The sequence below is a fragment of the Homalodisca vitripennis genome, chromosome 6, assembly GCF_021130785.1.
Source record: "Homalodisca vitripennis isolate AUS2020 chromosome 6, UT_GWSS_2.1, whole genome shotgun sequence".
NCBI classification, from domain to species: domain Eukaryota; kingdom Metazoa; phylum Arthropoda; class Insecta; order Hemiptera; family Cicadellidae; genus Homalodisca; species Homalodisca vitripennis.
The window spans coordinates 102,549,259-102,570,286 of NC_060212.1; the positions used below are offsets into that span (position 1 = coordinate 102,549,259).

At 32.5% G+C, this 21,028-nt stretch overlaps 1 protein-coding gene across 4 annotated transcripts in view; it reads left to right on the forward strand.

Annotated features, from left to right (window-relative positions):
* The window catches only part of LOC124364665 (putative sodium-dependent multivitamin transporter), a 67,257-nt gene that overhangs the window by 35,598 nt on the left and 10,631 nt on the right, over positions 1-21,028 (forward strand). For all 4 annotated transcript variants that reach the window (XM_046820307.1, XM_046820311.1, XM_046820310.1 and 1 more), the window contains 2 exons: positions 2,561-2,770; positions 15,890-16,035. In XM_046820307.1, coding sequence (XP_046676263.1) covers positions 2,561-2,770; positions 15,890-16,035 — 356 coding nt within the window. The remainder of the gene's footprint in view (positions 1-2,560; positions 2,771-15,889; positions 16,036-21,028) is intronic.

The following is a 21,028-nucleotide window of genomic DNA, read 5'->3' on the forward strand; positions in this document are numbered from 1 at the left end:
ACATGGCTTGGATACATAACTGACTTCATCAGTCATAAAAATGTCTTGGAGTAGTGGCCTGAGAGTGTCGTATCCATATTGTGTAATTTTATTAGATTTTTGAAATAAGTCACAATAAATGTTGTAATCCATGTGATCCAAAATAATTGAACTATTACTGAAATCAGTAGATATTACGATGCTGTTTCTGAATCAGAGTAGTGGTATAGGTTACAGCCAAGTGATGACAGCGATTTTGGGTCACATTTAGAATTTGATACTGTTAGTGATGGACTAGAGATGTCCAGGATTAGTTAGTCACTGCCTATTTTTCCTCAGTCTGACTCCAACTCAAACAATCACAGCTGTCAAATAGGGAAAACAAGCATAACTAGTACAGGATGATGGTCTAGTAATTAAGACTTTTTATTTAATCATCCTGCTGGATTACTTGTTTCCATGGCAGGAAACAGTACACCAATTAATTATTTCAGTCTTGTTGTTCGTTGATGAGCCTTTCTCAAGTCATCTGTTATAAATTATACTAATGTTATTTCTAAATAAATGCTTTTTTCTTTTGGTGCCAGCATAAATGCCCGTACAAACCAATGGAAAGATATAACATAACCTGATCAAGAAACCTTTTAGGACCTTTATTTTACATGGGAATAGTAAAAAGCGCCAAGCAGCCTCCATTATTCGAACACTAATAGATTTTTCAAAAAGTCTTGCTAAATTTAGATCATGAGACAAGATTCTTTACTTGTTTTGAGATGTATGGATTTTGCGTACATCATTGATTTTGTTTAAATATAATGCTTATTGAAAGTTAATTGGCTTTATCCACATATTGGAATGTTCATGATGAAATATGCTAATGACACCATTTGGCGGTATATTAATATAACGACTTGGATTGTGGATATTAATATTCCAGAGTATTAATATTTAAATTATCAATGAGACATCCAAGACGATATAAAATATTTTTTGATTAGTAAGCTCCTAGTGAATATTCAGTACAATTTATTACTAAATTTGTTAACTATTAAATATTAGGTTTGTCTAAAATTAAAAATCACAGTTCTAAATAAAATAATGGATTTATTTTAAACTGGCAAACTAATAAGTTCAACGTTTCAGAATTTTCATCACTCTATTTTCTACAAAGAATTGACAAACCGTTTAGTAAATTTAAAAGTTCCTTTGGCAAGAAATAAAAATATTAATCAAATATATCAAACTAAAAATCAGAGCTCTCTTCTAAAATAAAATAATAAAGTTTTAAAATAAAAATCTAATACCACTTGGAAATATCTAAAATAAAAATGTTCACTTCTAAGTTCACTCAAAATTCAAAAAATAAAAATTTAAACTTCTCTTTACACTAGTTGAACCTTAACTTTTAAGTCTCTGCAATTCAGATTACAACTCTCTCAAACAATTATTAATGTTCAATTAATTTCCAATTAATAATTCACAATAAAACAGTTCCAGTTAAATATTAATAAATTACTACTTTTCCAAATCTCAATTAAAGTTATTAACAAAGTTCAATTTTAATTCACTTTTCTTGTAAGCATGAACCAAATGTAACTTGTATGATTCTATTATGCTCTATTGTTTCTCGAGAATAAGTTATTCAGATTGCTCTGTAGTTTCTATGAATTTAATTTTTCCTATAAAAAAAGACAACAAAATTAATTTAGTATCAGATCAAGAAGACTATTTCAATAAAACGTCAATAAATTTGGTGCTTACCTCAAAATCTCTCGCGGAAAAAAAATTTAAGAAACACGGCGCACTGTAATCAACTCAATCACGAAAATAACCAAAAGAAGGGCAAAAATTATGAGCGGGCGCTTAAATACTTCCCTTTCCAATCAACTTTGCAGGACATCCACTGTGTTCTCTCATTGGTCCAGCTGTATCAAACAAGGAGAACAATACTCGCAACAAGACAAGTTCTAATCAATTCAAGGCAGTCAACCTGCCTTCCTAACAATTTAAAACTACCAGTACTAACTTGCCAAAGGATTACATGTTCATTTTTACCCTGACTTTTCACAATCTAATCTAAAATTAAATCCCAATATTTCGATCCCAAAATTTTAATTTAAGTTTTAATTAAAAAAAATAAATCAATGTAGCTTTAAAAACGCTACAATTAATAATTATTTTTTTCTGCTAAAAATTCATTAAATGTATTGTATGTATGTATGAATGTGTTGTGGACATTCAATTAAGTAATTCTAAACAAAAATAAAACATAAATAACAAATTATGATTATCCAGTATTTACTGTTTATTCAGCAGCAATCATATTAATAAGAATAAAACCACTAGGGATGGTTGATATCAGTCATTAATGAATTTCTTTTTGAATGTATTTAGTTTTAAATTTATTTTGGTCTTGTTTTTGGCTAACATCCATTGTTTACGATTTTATGCAGATTTTTATTTCAAATACAGGAATGATTCAGTTTTGCCTAAGTTTTTTAAATTAATGGAAAATTTGTAATTTATATTCTCCTTGGCATTTCATTGGAGGGTTTTCTTACATCTTCCTGTTCTCTTCTAGCCGTTGCTGCCCAGTATAAAAGCCACAGGATCCACAGCTCTCACGAAGAGCCTGGTATTGTTGTATGGCCTGGCCTGTCTGGGAGTGGGGTTCTTGGCTCAGTATATCGGAGGCTTGCTCCAAGCGGGTCTCAGCATCATGGGCATTGCAGGAGGACCCCTCCTCGGCACCTTCACACTGGGCATGTTTCTACCCGCCGCCAATGAACCGGTCAGTCACACAATACCTGATTTTATGTTTATTAGCATTATAAATGTTACATTGAAAATACGATACAAATTTGCAGATAACCTTATTGAATGGATGGATCATGGTTAAAACCGCAGATAAACTAAGTGTAAGTACAACATATAATTTCCAATTTTGTGTAGACATTGCCAGTTTCATTTTGATATGGATGAACAGCAATAAAGCTTTTCATTCTTAATCAAACAATTATTTGTGTAACTAAATAAATATGAGTAGTATGTAAATTTAATGGAACTTATAAAAATACACAATTTATGTATTGTGTATTGTATATTTCTTTGTGGAGTTGCCTGAAAATAGTCTTTAATTTCTAAAAGCCTGACACAAAATAACAATTTTTACTGGACATTTTTGTACTCTATGTAGTTGCAGTACATTAAGGAAAAACTTCCAGTTACTCCAAGAATCTTATTTAAACATGAGTGAAATTGAACAAAACATAATTATTTGACCTGATATATAAGAAACCAAATTATGTGATACAACAGTATTTTAATGATATAATATGATTATACGGAAAGGTTGAATTGAAAAATTAAATAGTTATATGTGCATGAGAGCTGTATCTAATATTTTGATACTACTGAAATACTACCTTACAATTTGCAACAAAACTTAAGGCCCTTCAAAGTAGTCTCCATTGGATACAATGCACTTGTTCAAACATTCCTCCCATTTGGAGAAATAAGTTGTGAAGTCCGCCTATGGTATTTGCCATTAGTTCCGCTGTTGCATTTAATTGTTTTTGTTTTTTTTTTTTAGTATAAAGGAGAGGCCCAATCTCATTTTTAGTCACCTTATTCTGCACATCCTCATAGGCCACTGGTCTTATCCATTGGTCACAGCCAGGATTCAAACCGGAGCTAATTCTAACTCGGGCTCAAAGTCCAACGTCATAGAGTGCGTTGTCATCGGCTTTTCCTTAAATCTCTTTAACTGTTTGAAATCTGATTCCTTTGTGTGGTGATTTCAACTTCAGGAACTGCCAAAAGTCACATGGTGCCATTATAAGACTGTATGGAGGATATAGTACTTGGTTGCTGTGGTGCTTGGCCTGTTAAATCATGTGATAGGAATAAGCAGATGCATCTTATCGTGGTGAAGCATCCACTCTCCAGTAATCCACAATTCAGGATGTTTGAACAGCACTGCATCCCTGAGATGATTATAAACTCAGGTAGTATCCTTGGTGATAGTGCAGTCCTCTGGAGGGTATTTATGATAACATTATTAGCATAGTCTTGTACTCTGAACTTGCCAAAGTTTTTTTTCGGGCACTGGATTCCATTATCGATCAAAGCTTATAATCAGGTTTTTGTTTGCCTTTGGCAGAATTTCGTCTTATATTGTTTGCATTCGTGCTAAATTCTTAAAAGATCGGGACAAATTTTCCTCCTGATAGCCACGCTGCATCATTTAAGACGTTTCCATACACATTTACCCGAATACAAAACTTGACGCTAATTTGCTTTTCTTTATGTTCCGTCTTTCTCGAGGAAAAAAATCTGATGAAGACTTGAGAAATACATGGAGTAAATACTGACTAACTGTCGACATATTAGTGGTATGGCTAGATCTATTCTCGGTGCAAGCAGGACACTACAGAGTTAGTGCAGATATCAGTAACTGCTTTAGATAACGAGTAATGATCAAATATTGCATACTTCTGGACAGCCCTCACATTAGATAAAGACAAAAATGTTCTATTAAACATTTAACCCTCAACAATTTACAAATCCATATCAGGTAATACTACTGGAAACTGCTACAAGAAACATATCCTAGTATATGAAACAAATCTGTCCTAGCTCACCAAAGGTTTTAAGGAAACTGATTGGGAACTCCAAATATGGCAAGAGAACATTAATCCATGTTGGACTCCAGTATTTATAATCATCATAATATATTTATTCATTAAAATATTTTACATTATGGCTTAAATTGAATTAAATTATCAGAAATAATTCCTGTGTAGACTATAAATCTGTACGCAGGAATTGAGTCCCATCAGTCAGTCCCAACCGACTGATGACGGGTAAAATATTTACTGTTATGACGAGTAAAATATTTATGTATTAAAATTTTGATTTACAAAAACTAAAAAATCAGTATCTTATTATTTCTTATGACAGTATTTCTACTTGACATAACAAATATGTATAGTATAACATATACAGAGGTATAGTAAAAAATTATTATTGTAATCCTTAGTCTACTAATTGTGTTTTATGATATTACACATGTATTGCAATTCAGTAGAATACCTGAATTAATGCACCTGCTGTGAAATTAAAATGGGTATAATATATACAGTGAATTTGTAAGATAAACTTATTAATAGTATCAGTAATTGTTTTGTAATCGTAGACAAATTCAGCTTAATTTCCTCATTTGTAGATCGATAATTATTTGTACGTGGGGTCATTAGTGAAGTTAGGGGTCAAGCGTCGCTTGTTGTTTCATATGCATTATAAAGCACCCCTCAATTGTACAGTGATTGTATAAGTGTCTTTGCAGCCACTAAGCCCACACAAAGAACCCAATCACTCACCCTCCACTAGTACACAGCGACACTGCCACCCTCAGTCTCCAGCACTAGCGGCATATTTCTGTATATGTGATGAGCTAAAAGCATTACTGACTTCTGAATGGTGAAGCCAAACTACAATGTTTCTAGTTAAATAATGGCAAGCAACATGTTATTTACAAAACTATGATAATTTGTTAATTTGATTATTTATTGGTTTTCAAACACAAAAATCAGTAATGATTTGGCAGTTAGTAATTTGCATATTACGTATTAGCAAATATGTCTTGTCCCAATACAAGAATATACACATAGAATATATCGCACACCCAGAAGAATACTGGCACAACTAAAAAAATTGTCATTTTTGAGTTATGCCACTATTCTAGGACCGCAAAGACGTTCTGCGGACCTGTGTTGAACTCCCGTACTCCTATCTCGTCTAGTTTCCCGCGTGGCAGCGCTAGTGTCAGTTTTCTTCTAACCGGTTTTTTGCAGGTGTTTTGGTAGAACAGTGGCACTTTAGCCTTGTGCGGAGACGGACTGTATTTTTCGCTCTTGAATAGTGACACTTTTTGATTTGTGCCTGTGTTCACCTACAGGTAAGTTTACTTTACTCATTACGTTTTATTAAAATAGTGGCACGTTTTAAGTTATGCCTGTATTCCACAAAATATGTGTGTCATTTTTCGCTTAAAGTGCCACTTTTATTCGTAGTTTTTTGAGTTGTGCCGGTATTCACGGAACAATTTCCATTTATATCAATTTCTATCTGGTACATTTTGAAAAGTGCCAGTTTTCTAATACGAATTAGAATAAAATATAGGTTGTTTTCTAGTTTATAAAGTGCCAGTTTTCAAAAAATTTTACAATTATTGTTTTATTATTATTTTTTATTTACGAGTAGTTCAGATTAATATAAACTGTAAATAGTTTATGTTAACACCTAACCTACCTGACATTGTTTTAATATTCATTTTACACATGATTATTCATTAAAAATCTCTCCTCCTTGAAATTGCAAGTGTAATGTTATTTTCAGGCTATAGAGTCAAGAGGTAAAAAGGGCTGGTGAACAAAGTCCTGAACCAAGAGAATAGTCCAGTGCCAAGTTCAACATGTGGGTTGCGAGAAATTTTCTTCTCCCCTTATCATGCAGATGCATCAGACGGACAGAAATCTATGAAGAACCAAGAACAAGAAAAGACTGAATGGGACAAGACTGAAAATGATGTTATTACCAAAGAGGATGATACTGAAAACAACACAACTAGAAGAGATAATACTATGAATACTACAGCTGAAAGAGTTTATGGCTGAAAACAATAAAAGTGGAGAAGACAAGACTGAAAGCATTATGAATGAAGAGGGACACTACAAGACAATTTTGACGATAATACTACTGAAGAGAGTAAAACTGAAGAAGATAGACTGAAGAAAACAAATATAAATAAAAGTAGAGTTGAGATAAACAAAAAAGAAGTACATAAGACTGAAGGGGCGGAAAGAGTAAGATCAGATAATGAAAAATGGAAAATTGGAGGAACCGATTGTCAAACTAGAATTAAACTTACTCGTATCCTTGAAAAAAGTAAAAATGTCAAGCAGAATTTACATCGTAATTCGAGCTCTTCTTCAGAAGCAGATGACACTGACCAGGATCCTGATTTTGATATAAACGACGAATGTCCAAAACGGAAAAAAAAACAGTTGTAAACTCTTACAAATCTTTAAAAGGCATAAGAGTAATAGTTCTAACGATTCGTTTCATATACCAAGTACTTCCCGTTTTGACAATGTGAACATTAATATAAATGAAAATAATGAGCTGTCAGCACAAGTGGAAGACGAAATGAAATTGAACCGAGGAACCCCAGAAACGGTTTCTGAAAGAAAAGGAAGAAGAAGAGAAAAGAAAGGATTAAAACCAAAAACAAGATTTTGAGAAATTCTGGACAAGGGTACACTAGTTATAAGTGTAAGAAAGAGTTTAAGGCTAAAGCTATTCGACCCGGCATGTGGGGAAAAATGTAGACTCAAGTGCAGTTCAAGAGTAACTGAAGAACAAAGGAAATATATTTTTGAACAGTTTTGGGCTCTCGGAGAGATATTAATAGACAGCGTGACTTTATTTCTAAATGTTTGCAAGAAATAAATCCTACGTACAGATATGTCGGACCAGAAAGCAAAAGACATGTTGAACAACGCTTTTTATTTCACTACTGATGAAGAAAAAAGTTAGAGTGTGCAAACAGTTCTTTACTGCAACTTTGGATATACCAAATCGATACATTCAAACTGTGGTAGAAAAGTTGAGCACAGGTGGTTTTGTAAATAAAGATAATTGTGGCAAACACGGTCATCACAAAACGATTGATCCAGCTATCAAGGAAAGTGTAAGAAACACATTAACTCAATACCCCGGATAGAAAGCCACTATTTGCGCAAGCAAACCACTAAAGAGTTCATCGAAGGTGGTAAGCAAATCGCTGACCTGTATAGGGACTACAAACAAGATTGCGAGAGAGATGGAATACCTTTTGCACATCCTGCTATGTATTCTCACATATTTAACAATGAGTTTAACTTATCTTTTTTTATACCAAAGAAAGACCAATGTGACCTATGCATTGCATATGAAAATGCCGATAATGAAACTAAAAAAACCTTACAAGAAAAAGATATGACACTCACTTAACAGAGAAAAAGCCTGTCTCGCGAAGAAAAGGAGCGAGATAAGAAAAGTGAAGACAAAAATATTATTGTTGCTTGCTATGATCTCCAAGCAACTTTTCCTATACCAAAAGGGGACGTTTCCATTTTCTATTATAAATCTAAACTGAATTGTCAAAACTTCACAATTTGTGATTTAAAAAACACAAAAACTGTACACTGTTATACCTGGCACGAAGGAGAAGGTGGCAGAGGTGTAAATGAATTGGGAACTGGTGTTTGGAAGTTTTTAAAAGACACATCAGATGCTGCTTAGTGAAGAAGTAGAAGTGATATTTTACTCGGACAATTGTTGGGGGCAGCAAAAGAACAAATTCATGATTTCCATGTACGTCTATGCAGTCACTGTGTGTTAAAAAATTAAATATATTACACATAAGTTTCTCATTAAAGGGCATACCCAAAACGAAAGGAGACAGTGCCCACTCTGTCATAGAAAGGGCAGTTAAGAAGACACTAAAGTCAGGCCCAGTTTATGTTCCTTCTCAATACGTATCAATCATACGTATGGCAAAGAAAACCGGCACTCCATTCAAAGTAAATGAGATGTCCCATGATGATTTTATGATTTTAAAACAACTGTACAAAGACTGTAGCTTTGTGGACGCCTCAGGCAACCTCAAAGACAAAGATCCTAAAGAAAAAAGAATCAAAGGAATCAGGATGTAAAAGGGCCATCAAAAAGCACAAAGAAACTGGAAACTGTAGAAGATCAGGAAGAAGAAGAGCAAAATTGATGAAAGTGGCAACAACAATGACGAAGAAAACAAATTTATGTTAAGCAAAGCTCTGGTTGTACGAGTTGAGAAAAATCAACCTACAAAGATACTTTACAAGAACTCCTATAGTGAACAGGAGTTTATGGAACATCAACAAAAAAGGAAAAGGTACTGCAAGCCAACTGCCTCAATACAACTTGTAGGAGCTTATAAGAAGAAGCCGACCATTGGAGAGAGAAAAAAAAACTGATTTAATGAGCATGGTTGATGCCAAAGTAATCCCTAAGTTTTTATAGTGACTTTTTTCAAAAACCTTTAAACTTCCCTAAGCTTTACAGTTGAAATTGTGTATTTGGAATTTATTACCTTAGCTCTTTTTTACTTACAACCAAAGGTTCCTCATACGGTATCATTCGTGTCTTTAGAAAATGTTAATTTCTATCTTATCAGGATATTATTGAACTAAAAAATACCATTTTGTAGATAGTAACAACAGTATTGTAAAAGTTTCTATTTTTTATCTGTAAACCCTTTATTATTATTTTTTACGTATTATTATTAAACTAAAATAATTTTTATTAAAAAATTAGCCCTAATTAGGCTATTTTAAACCTTAAAGCTGCATTTTTCTATATATGGGTTTTTCCAATGTTTATCTTTTGTACTTTTATAATACTTACAATTAAAAGGGTTTATCATCTTTAATCTGTTGTCTACTCTTTCATTGCTTTAATTCCTTTTAGCACACTTATAAATAGGCGGAACAGTGATATGGATAAGAGGCACCATCTAAAAGAAGTAAAATAAAATAAAGGCAAAAGAATTCTGGAATAGTGGCATAACTTAAAAAAATCCAATAAATATTGCAAAAGATTTCTAGAAAAGTGGTACAACTCAAAATAAACTAATTAAACTTTTTTTGTAAGAAACTTAGCAGTAAAAACACCTATGAAAACCTCTTGTATCAATTACTCCATAGCTATAAATATAATTAAAAAAAACCAATCAAGGTTTTCAGCTTTACATTAGCGAGGCAAAGAATGACAAAACTTTATTTCGCTTCTCCTGAAAAATGACAATTTTTTAGTTGTGCCAGTATTCTTCTGGGTGTGCGATATGTATATCAAGTCAAATATTGTTATAAAATCACAATATTTATTTACTTTGATTAGCTACCTCAATTTCTTTGTCAACCGCTACTAACTAAATGACGATAACATTCATATAACAAAGAACTAAACAATTTTAGTGAATAAACACATAATGCGTGTACTGATGGCCGAGCGGTCCGAGATGTTGGACTTCAGAATCAGAATTGCAGATAGCGCAGGTTTGAATCCTGTCTATGACACTTGCACTTTTTATCAGTATCATCGACCGTATAGTGTATTGACTCGTCCCTTTATTCTGTTTGATAAGATCCTTGCACGGGCTAGTGGTCCATGAGGACGGGCAGAATAAAGCACAAAAAGGGATCAGCTTCTCCTTATAAAAAAATAAAAAATAAATTAAATATTGAAAATGGAAAAATTATGAAAAGAATTATGTAGATAAAAATTTAGTACAATTAAACTAATGTAGATTTAATTAATTTTAAAATATTGAGACCTGCATGTTAGCAGAGAGAAAAAACAGGATTGGAAAGAACAATAAGCTACTAATCAATGCGTTTTCTTTGCAAACCTAACAACAATGGATTCCAGATCAATTGGAATGTTCCTATAGACAATTCTGTTAGTCTTTCCTCTCTCACCTTGTCTCAAAATCATGACTTTAGGCGTCGTAGAGTTGAGAAGCTTCGTTCTGCTGTAGCTGAACTTGCGGAGAGAATTGTCAAGTTATTGGGTACATGTTAGCGTCGCAGCTATCTAACACTTCCTTACTGATTAGGAGGTGTGACTGGTGACTCTTTCACCACTCAGTCTCCAAACACTCCAAGAGCATATCACGTGACTTCAGAAACTTCTAAGTGTTGCCGGAAGTGCTGAAGATTACCTGATACACTTCCAAAAATGCGCATGTGATGGAATAACTGTCATTTCTGTTACGTGAATTCTAATTAGAAACCCTTAGTCCTCCTTAAATCACCCAGTGTGTTCTTTTGAATTAAGTCTTAATATATTATATTCTTTTATCTAATATCTTCCTGTTTTAATGTCAATTAATTTTACTTTGGAAAATCTGCGCAAGGCCTCATGGTTCTCAAGATATTTGGATAAACTGTTACAATGTAGCCTCATTCAAAAATCCAATACTTCAACTAGTGCTATTTTATACTACTTATTACTAAAAGGGTATAGAACAATTTTGCTGCAAGGGTAGACACTTCTTTTGAGTGTTGAGTTTTAGTCAATTTTCAAGCTAATTTTATTTTATTAATTCAAACAGGGTACTTTGATACAGATCCCTTTTATCTGTTAGTTTGGTTCATCTAAAAGTAAAAGTAAAGTCATGTCTTATTTTACCAGGTAAAGTTAGGGCTAAGAAGCCCTCTCTAACACTTAACCTGGGACCATCGGTTTAAAGGTGACTTCCAAACTACCAACAATGACCGGGCAGGCGGGCTGCTTGCTGGAAGGACAGAATCCTCAGTAGTCACCCATCCGAGCAGCAGCCACACTTGACGTTGCTTCACTTGTTTATCTCACGTACCCGCTACACCGCGCCATTAGTCCTGTCACCCAATGCACATCTTTCTCAAGTCTGTTGTTTCTAAGAGAATAATTTCGTTCTGCTTTATTGTGATATTTTAAACCATAAGAGCCGACCTTTCAAGCTTTCAAGTTCATATTCATTTTTCTGATATGGACAAGCAGATGAATTCCTGCTAGTACACACGTACACTACACTTATCTTGATATAATATTAATTTGAAATACTCTCTGTGTAGAAAGGCCCTGTATTATATACGCTAGATTGTATAAACATGCATTCTAGATTATGAGATGTATTTCAATTCTGATTGTATTGGTAGGTTGCTGAAGTCCAGTTTCAACTCTAGGAAAACCATGTCCTTCAAGGTGTATTGGAAATCAACCAATAATAGAAGACTGATAATTCAAAACCACTGCAACTTCAAGTGTTGTGTACACCCTACTTCTTAGTAGCTGGATATACAGCATTCTGCATAAAGATTTAGTGAGCTTCAAGAACTATCTGGTCTTCTCAAGCAAGACTCTACTATTTTTAATATTTATACACTTCCAGTATTTTCCCTTTACTAGATTGCACAAGCATTACATTTATGGCAAATCACAAATTTAAGTTTTCATTTTGCAAAGTAATGTATTGCGACTAATACCAAATATGTTGCTAGCAGCTGTTGCTTGCAAGCCACATACCTTTCTTCCTGTTGGTCATGCATCCTGTATGTTTTGCATGAAAGTGTTTTTTTTTAGTTCTCCATTTGCATTGTTTCTGATTGCTTCTTATTCTTAACTAAAAATCATATTTTTTATGAGAGAAACATTAAATTAAATTTTCATAACAGTTACTATTTGTTTACTCTTTATTAAAGAATGGTCTTTAAGATCTCTCCATGCTAAAAATAATCAACTGAATATTCTAGCTGAACTAACATATTTTATTTTTCTATACTTCAAGATTTGTTGTAAGCTCCCACTCTGTGCGTTTTCTTCAAAAAGAAATAGGTCTTTACAAATTTTGTTTTGAAATTTTTGACTTGGTGTTTTCTAAGAAAATATAATAATAACAAATATGTACATCCGCAATATTGATTTGCAATCCTCTCACTGCAATAGTGTTTCAGTTGTAGTTTTGAATATAGAATTCAATAGTTTTTAAAATACAAGTTATTTAAGTTTCAGTTTTCTACAATATTTATTCAGTTATATTGTGTTCTTATAAATCAAGGATGTATTGAGATTGTTTTTTTTTTTGCACCATAAGTCTCTTTATCTGATCAATGTTACAGTTGTGCATGGCATGTTTAATTTGCATAAATTTACTAAGTAAGAAACGTTTGAACGTTTGTATCCAAAGATCACCAGTTTAATTATCGGTTATGTGAAGATTTAAACTGCCTATTTATTCAATAACTATAAAGCTGATGAAGTTATATGTCTACAATTATTTAGCAGTTTTCGATGTTTAAATAAAAATGAAAATTCCAGTGATTTCTATGGACATAACACCCATATACTGATGTCACAAAGCAACCACAAGTTAATGCATCTTCATGATTACATGAGTAAAATAATAAATAATAATATTAAAAATATATAAAAGAAGTTACTAAATAAAACCAACAAGTGATGTTAATGCGGACCAATGTGTAGTATTGCTATGTGCCTTTAGGAGTATTTGTTTACCTTGGGCAATAGTAGCCTCAGTGTTTTTTACCCTAGAAAATAGTTTACATCTACAACCAAATTTATGGAACAAAATAAAGATGCTGATAAGTTCAAGTAAAAACCAAACGTTTGGGGAAAAGTGGAATTGTTTCTTTTTTTGCAATGAGTAGATTTTTATGTTTACTTATAATTAATTATATTTAAAATTATGCAAGAAAAGGTAAACTGACAACTTCACATCATGAGGAAGTTGCCAGGAGGTGACATGTATTCTAGCCAGGAGGTGGCTAGGAGGTGACATGTATTCTAGCCAGGAGGTGACATACATTCTAGCCACATTCTCCGTTGTCATATTTTTACCTTTTCTCACTCTAAACAATGTTTACAACATTTTTATTGAAGTCACTTCTACATTAAAATGTCATTCATTTGTGGAGAAACCATTTTCTTCTACCCAATTAGGTGGTTGTTATATAAACAAATTCAGCTCATAGGATTCTTATATAGATAACTTATTCTTACAGGTGATATAAAACTAATAGGCTAAACAGTATGAGGCAATGAGAATAGGCCTGTAAGGAGGGAATATACGCTAATTAACACTTGCAAATATACAACAAAGAGGACTGGATTGGGAAGGGTTACATAAATATGAAATCAGTTTTGTGGAGAATCAAAAAATGAGGCACAGGTTTCACTGCTGATCCGACTTTTTCCTGGCACTTAATTATTACTGTACATTATAGTTATTATTTGCTCCTGAAATATTATAAGATTTATTTAGATTATTATTTATTTAATGTTATTGTTATGTTATTAACTCCACTTATAGGGTTATCTATATATATATATTAATGTAATGAAAATAACTAAAACCCTTTAAATTAAAACTTTTCATTACATACACGTGTTTCGGTTTTTAACCATCATCAGTGTACATTAACCTCTAAATAAATAAATAAATAATAAACAATTAGATATACACATGTGGACCTTTTAAACATATGTTAAATTTAAATGATACAGTTGTAATTTTCTTATTAGTAATCTGTATTTAATATTTTAATTTTTTCAAAAATTGGATTTGCCTTATTTTTCAGATTACTATTTAAAATGTTATGAGGATCTTTATTATAATTTAGATAAATATGTAATTCTTCTTTTGTGTTTAATTTCTCTCCTTTCCTTTCGATATCTAAAATTTCCATGTTCTTTTCAATATTTGTGTAGTTATGGTCAGTCTCCAATAAGTGTTCAGCAAAATTTGATTTTATTGTAGACATGTTATTTGTTTTTAAAGCTTGTATGTGTTCTTTAAACCTTTTATTAAAATTTCTTCCAGTTTGCCCAATATAATAGCTTTCACAGTCACTGCAGTTAATTTTGTATACTCCAGATTGTTTGTATAATTCCTGTTTGTCATCATTTTGGTTCACTTTGTTTTCAATAAGTTTAAATGTATTATTTCTTGTTTGGTGACTGATGGAGAATTTTGAAAGGTTTTTCGAACAGCTTTGTTTAATTTAGTATTGAATGGTACACATATATATTTCTGTGTACTGATGATGGTTAAAAACCGAAACACGTGTATGTAATAAAAAGTTTTAATTTAAAGGGTTTTAGTTATTTTCATTACATTAATGTTATTGATATATATATATATATATTTTTTGTGTGGATTAATTCACACCTAACAAATCTATTCTATGTCTTACAGATAGAAACAATGTTTAAATAACTTAAAACTACATGACAAAATTAAAAGTGAAAATTAAATGTTAAAGCTCAGGTTTTTATAAATAAATATATATATATATATATATATATATATATATATATACATAATAATTAAAACAGATTGTGGTAAGATAAATAATGAAATAAGGTTTATTGTAACTTATGTTTTATATATATATATATATATATATATATATATATATATATATGTATATATAAGTTGTAAGTTATATATATATTTAGTTCATCAAGATAGCCTAGATCATAGCTGAAGTCTGCATCACAAAATAGCTCATTAAAAATAAGATCTTCATGTCTCATAACTTAAAATATTCACTCCACTTTCTTTGTCACTATCAGATAATTCACTAAACTCATGACACAATAATTCTTTGAGATCTTTATCGAATAACTCACGTTTACGTGAAGCCATATTTGTGTTTACAAACAGCAGCTGCTGGCTGAAACGCCAAGGTGTGTCCAAGGAAACTCAAAATTAAAAGGCTTGCAAGCAACCGCAGCTCTGCGCCAACGGGTTATGACTGCACACTTGTCTCAGCCGCAACTTTGCGGCAGGGAGATCCAACAAGTTAAGTGGTTTTTGCTGTGTCCAGCGTGGGTTCTACTGGAAAGTATAAACCAGCCTGAAGTGAACCCTCCTGGGTAACAGTTGCATTGGGTTGATCTTGAACAGTTTTAGATTAATACAACAAGGTAAACAGCTCACAGTATAGAAATGAGGTATTAAAACCAAGAAAATCTTTGTTGTTATTTGTTTTGTTTTTGCTGTATATTGTACAAATTTTTATGAACTAAATGTAATTAATATTACCTAAACATTATAATTTGTTTCGTTCATTGCTGTATTGAACTGGAATCATTTGTAATACTGTGTAGCAAACTGAGGTGCATCCATCAAACTTGCAAGCTGGTCCAATTATTGAGTAGCTGTTTAAAATGTTAAAGTAATTCAAATACTGTGTAGGTAAAACATCGTCTTTCATTGTCGTAATGTCAGTTACGTAACCTGCACCAATATTTTTCTTTGCAGGGAGCATTGGCTGGGATATTGTCAGGTATAATATCATCTGCTTGGATCGGATTCGGACAACCAAAGCCCAAACCCACTCCCCTCCCCCTCTCCACTGCTAGCTGCCTCAACATGACAACTGCACTGCCTACCACTGTTCCGACAAAGTAAGTTGTTTTTTTATATTTGAAGCTTTGATAACTATATTAATAAATAACAGATAATAATTTATAACATGTTGTCTCTAATTAGTTGTTAATGACATCTGAGAAAATCCTTTGCGAGTAGAGTTAGATCACCTTAATTGTAACAGTACATAATAACTGGAAGAAAAGACCAGTGAGTTGTGAGGGATATATATATATATATATATATAAATACAATATATATATATATATAATGTATATATATATATACAGTGTCGCTAAAAAGTTTAGGGACAGGCTTAAAAAAAAACACAAATTTCTGACAAAAGTTTGTTTTTAATGGAAACAAATATTTAAATTATACAAAATAGTAAAAATGGACATGAATACATACAAATCAGTAATCAATAGGTCCTCCATTAGCTTTATAACATTCTTTGATCCGTTTTGGCATCGAATCAATGAGTGTCAGACAGTCTTCCTTCTTGATACTCCGCCATATCTGTGCCAACATGAACTTCAGTTCAGCTTTGTTCTTGGGTTTGTTCTTCGCTAGACGACTGGCCATGGTATTCCATAAATTTTCTATCGGATTAAGATCCGGGCTTCGTGGTGGCCACTTCAGAACCTCAACATCATGATTACTGAACCATTCTTGTGTGTGTCTCGATTTGTGGCACGGTGCATTGTCTTGTTGAAAGATGTAATTTTCACCAAGCAATTTATTGGCAGATGGTAACATGAATTCTTCTAGAGTTTGACAATATTTAATACTGTTCATTGTGCCTTCAACGAACTGAAGCTCCCCAGGACCCTCACTTGAAATGCAACCCCATATCATTACTGCTTCGCCACCGGCCTGCCTGAACTGCAGGCGCTACACATGCTGGTAGAAATTTTTCAGTATTGGTACGTCGTACCCTAACTCTGCGCCTTGGAAATAGTTCAAAACGGCTTTCATCAGAAAACAAAACACGCCGCCAAGCTTCTTTTGTCCACCCTAATCGAGCCTTGCACCAAACTTGGCGTGTCTTTTTGGCCTTGTCATTTAACAAAGGTTTGCGGATAGCGTAAAATGATTTCATACCTGCATCTCTAAGTCTGGAACTCACAGTTGCTACACTCACATTGTAACGATCATCATCTTGTTTCATGCTGCTTAGTAAATCAGGTGCACTTGCATTTCGGTCCTTTTTGCTCATCACGAGTAGCTTACGATCCTGCCGAGGCGTGGTTTTACGTGGCCTACCACTCCGCGGGGCATCAATCACGGTACCGGCTAGGTTTTAAAACGTCGCACTGTATTTTCAACACATGTTTTAGACACATGTAACTTGGATGCAATTGTTCGGTATGAACTACCGGTTTTATACATACCGATAACTTGCCATTTAATGTCCTCGGACACAGATGAGCGGCCCATAATCACAGCTTTAACTTTCACAAAACAGCGAAATAAACAAATCACAAAGAAGATTGCAGTACAACTGTCACAATGGCAGTGTGGAATGCGCGCGCAGGCTTGTTTCACAAAACAACCGCCAGAGGAACAATGACGTGCAGACCGCATGTCTGTAAATGAAGGCGTCTACTTGTAGAAGCGAAATTAAAACTCACATTTTTTGTTATAAAATGTTCGAAAATAAAATTTTATTTGTACCCTGACCAGTTGAGTACAAAATTTATTTGTAACATGACATATTTTTTTAAATGATCATCATATTATAATAAAAGTACTGTGCAAGTTTCATTACAATATGGCAAAGCCGTTAAGAAGTTATAAAAATAAAATATCTAAAAAAACAAGGTTTTTTTGGCAGTTCCTTAAAATACATTAATGCATGCTTCTTCCACATTTTTGGAGATAAAATATTGAAATTTTGAATAAAAACTTGAATTGATGTCCTTAAAACAGCCAACAATCAATAGCATTGAGGAAATTAGTTAGTTTAGGGCCAACTGTAACATTTCTCTTTCAGACAGGTGTCCCTAAACTTTCTAGCGACACTGTATATATATATTCATTTAATTGTATAAATGGCAATAGCCGTATTTAATTTCAATAAACATTGAATCACAAAAAGTACTTGCTCCGCCGGGAGTCGAACCCGGATCTCTCACTTGCCGGGTGAATGTGCTACCATTACACCACAGAGCGCTTACTTTTTCCGATTCAATTATTTTGTATTTGGCCATATCTGTCACATATGCATTTAAATAAGCAAAGTAACATTTATATATTATAACAATTTATATATTTTCAGTTATTGATACCATATAAAATTCAATTATTCATAAACCAAGAAAAACTGAACTCATAAAATAAATAACGTAAACTATGAAACATAATTTCTATCGTCATAGATCCAAATATAGTCATTTTATAAATTCTAATGTTGATTCATCTGCCATATGAAGATGGGCTAGTCTCATTGGGAAAAACATGCAAAGTCTTCAACTATATGGCAACATTTTTGCGTTGTCTGTGTTTCAGCTCCACAGTCCCAGAATTCAAAAGGAGGCTGACCCTACCTAAACTTCCAAAAATCACTCATATCCATGTCAGTGCAAAATCTATTCAAAAAGTCCGAGGGAGTTGCACACCATCTGCTATTTCTGTTGGATTGGTAATCTGGAACTTATACCTGCCAACGAATAGTTTTGGTTATGACGAATAGTTATGATTAATAATTACATATACTTTCTTTATTTCACAAGTGTGACCCTCTCCTAGATTATCGCCTCCACTGGAAGCTTGGAGCTGAAGTCCAATCATCTCTGATCACCTCTTACTACTTTATCATTGATCTTTGCTTTTTATTTCCATCATACGGCTAGTTATGGGACTGTGAATGGAATTATCTATTTACAGCATTGTTGTCCTTGTTCATTGAATATTTTCATGCCAGGGGTTGGTATGTAAGAGTAATATATTAAATTTTTTATTAATCTCTTCATTGACAGTTATTTAGTTGATTTTCATCACAATTCCTTCCAGCTTGTTGTCCTATCTATGTTTTACTGAATCATATTGTCACATTTTTTCACATTTATACGCTGTACAAGACATAAAAACTTCTGTTTTTGTACAGCAATACCCACATGTCTTCTAGAAATGACTTTTCATTTAGATTTAATCATCTCATAAGCTTACAATGTTGTTAAAGCATATGGGGAATTTAATAATCTTTATAACAATGTAAAGTGTGTAACAGTTTTGTTCGAATAGAGTTCTGAAAATAATAAAAACACGAAGATGTCTCTGACGTCACAAAAGAAAAATCAACTCAGCCCGGTAGCTCCAGAGTGGGTCATACTAATTCGACCTGGAGGGGGTTAATCAATATACAGTAGGTACATTTGTTATGTAGAATTACCATGTAATATGTTAACTGTTATTTCCAACTATACTTTCAGTCAATAGTCTGATGCATTATTAATTGTGGAGTGTAAAAGTATCTCAAACAATATGTAGAATAGTAAAATTAGTCATAAAAAAGCTCAGAAATTATTTTAACACTGCCCTCACGTCACTCAGATTTTAGTGTAGTCAAAATAAATTTTGAGAATTCCCTGATGCCATTCATGAATTATATTTCTTTTACTCTTGACTTCTGTAAATATAACTACAAACTTACGACATGTGACTCTTATGTGTTCTTTTTATATGAAATTAGACAAGTAATGAAGCACACGAAAATTATCTTTACCCAAAAGGCTTCATTAAACAGAACTAAACTAAAACATTTTAATACAATAATTGATGAATCACTTACTTCATTAGAACATTGATTAGTGTTATACTAAATAAACAGGGCTCTGTTATAATTATTTCCTTTCTGCCATATAATTGTTTGGTGTTAATTAATTTTGTTTGCTCATTCTATTTACCATTCAATCATAATTTACAATAAACCTTGTTTCATTATTTATCTTACCACAATATGTTTTAATTATTATGTAAATATATATTTATAAAAACCTGAGCTACAACATTTAATTTTCACTTTTAATTTTGTCATGTAGTTTTAAGTTAATAAGTTTTAAGTAAAGTTTTAGGCAAATACTTGAAACAGAGAATTTTAAAGAAAGAAAGAAACACTTCTTTATTGAGGCGAAATTAGGACAATATGATATTTTTTTACATTTAACCTCTACCTACATTTGCCCAATACTGTTTCCACTACTCAAAGCAGGTTTTGAAATCACTTTTCAGAACCTCGAAAAGTTACTGGGTTGCATTTGATTGTACTACATCTTGAAATCGGCATTCTTTCAGATAAAATTTTATTTTGATATTAGATGAGTTAAAGCTAAGCTATAGAATTAGCAAGTGATTGTAGGTATTTAAAGTGTGATTTACACTACACAACAACAACATTATAATTATGCCCCAAGAAAAACAATTGAAGAAAAGGTTATGGAATTTTTACTGAATGTTTATCTTATAAATAAAAATTAATGGCGAAATGTGTTGGTAAGCGCTAATCTCGATAACGGCTGAACCAATTCCGTTAATTCTTTTTGTAAAATGTCCATTGAAATCGGAGGAAGGTTTTTATGAAGAAAAAGTTAAGAAAAGTTACCTGGAATATTTTGGAATTCAGAAAAGATTGTTGTTCTTACGTTTCATAATTCAAATTACACTGGTACTAAACAGCTGTTGACAGCTATAGTTCGACAAACTTTCTGAAACATCTGTTTACATTTAAATTTTATCAATAATAAGTAAGCAGTGCTTGATCGGTAGTGTAATGCAGATAGTAAATAAAACATTAATATATAAATTTTACTCCAGATTGCGCCAGTGATGAATTAAAATCATCTAATGCATTAAATACTGTAACATACTATAAAACTAACCTTAATGAACAAAGTTATGAATGTTTTCACATAATATACTTTAAACTGGTGAGCTTCCTTGACATTATGATATTACATTTTAACAATGGCTTATGGAAAAACAGAGAAATGAATACTAACATGCCTCGATTCATTCTTTCCCTGGCTACAG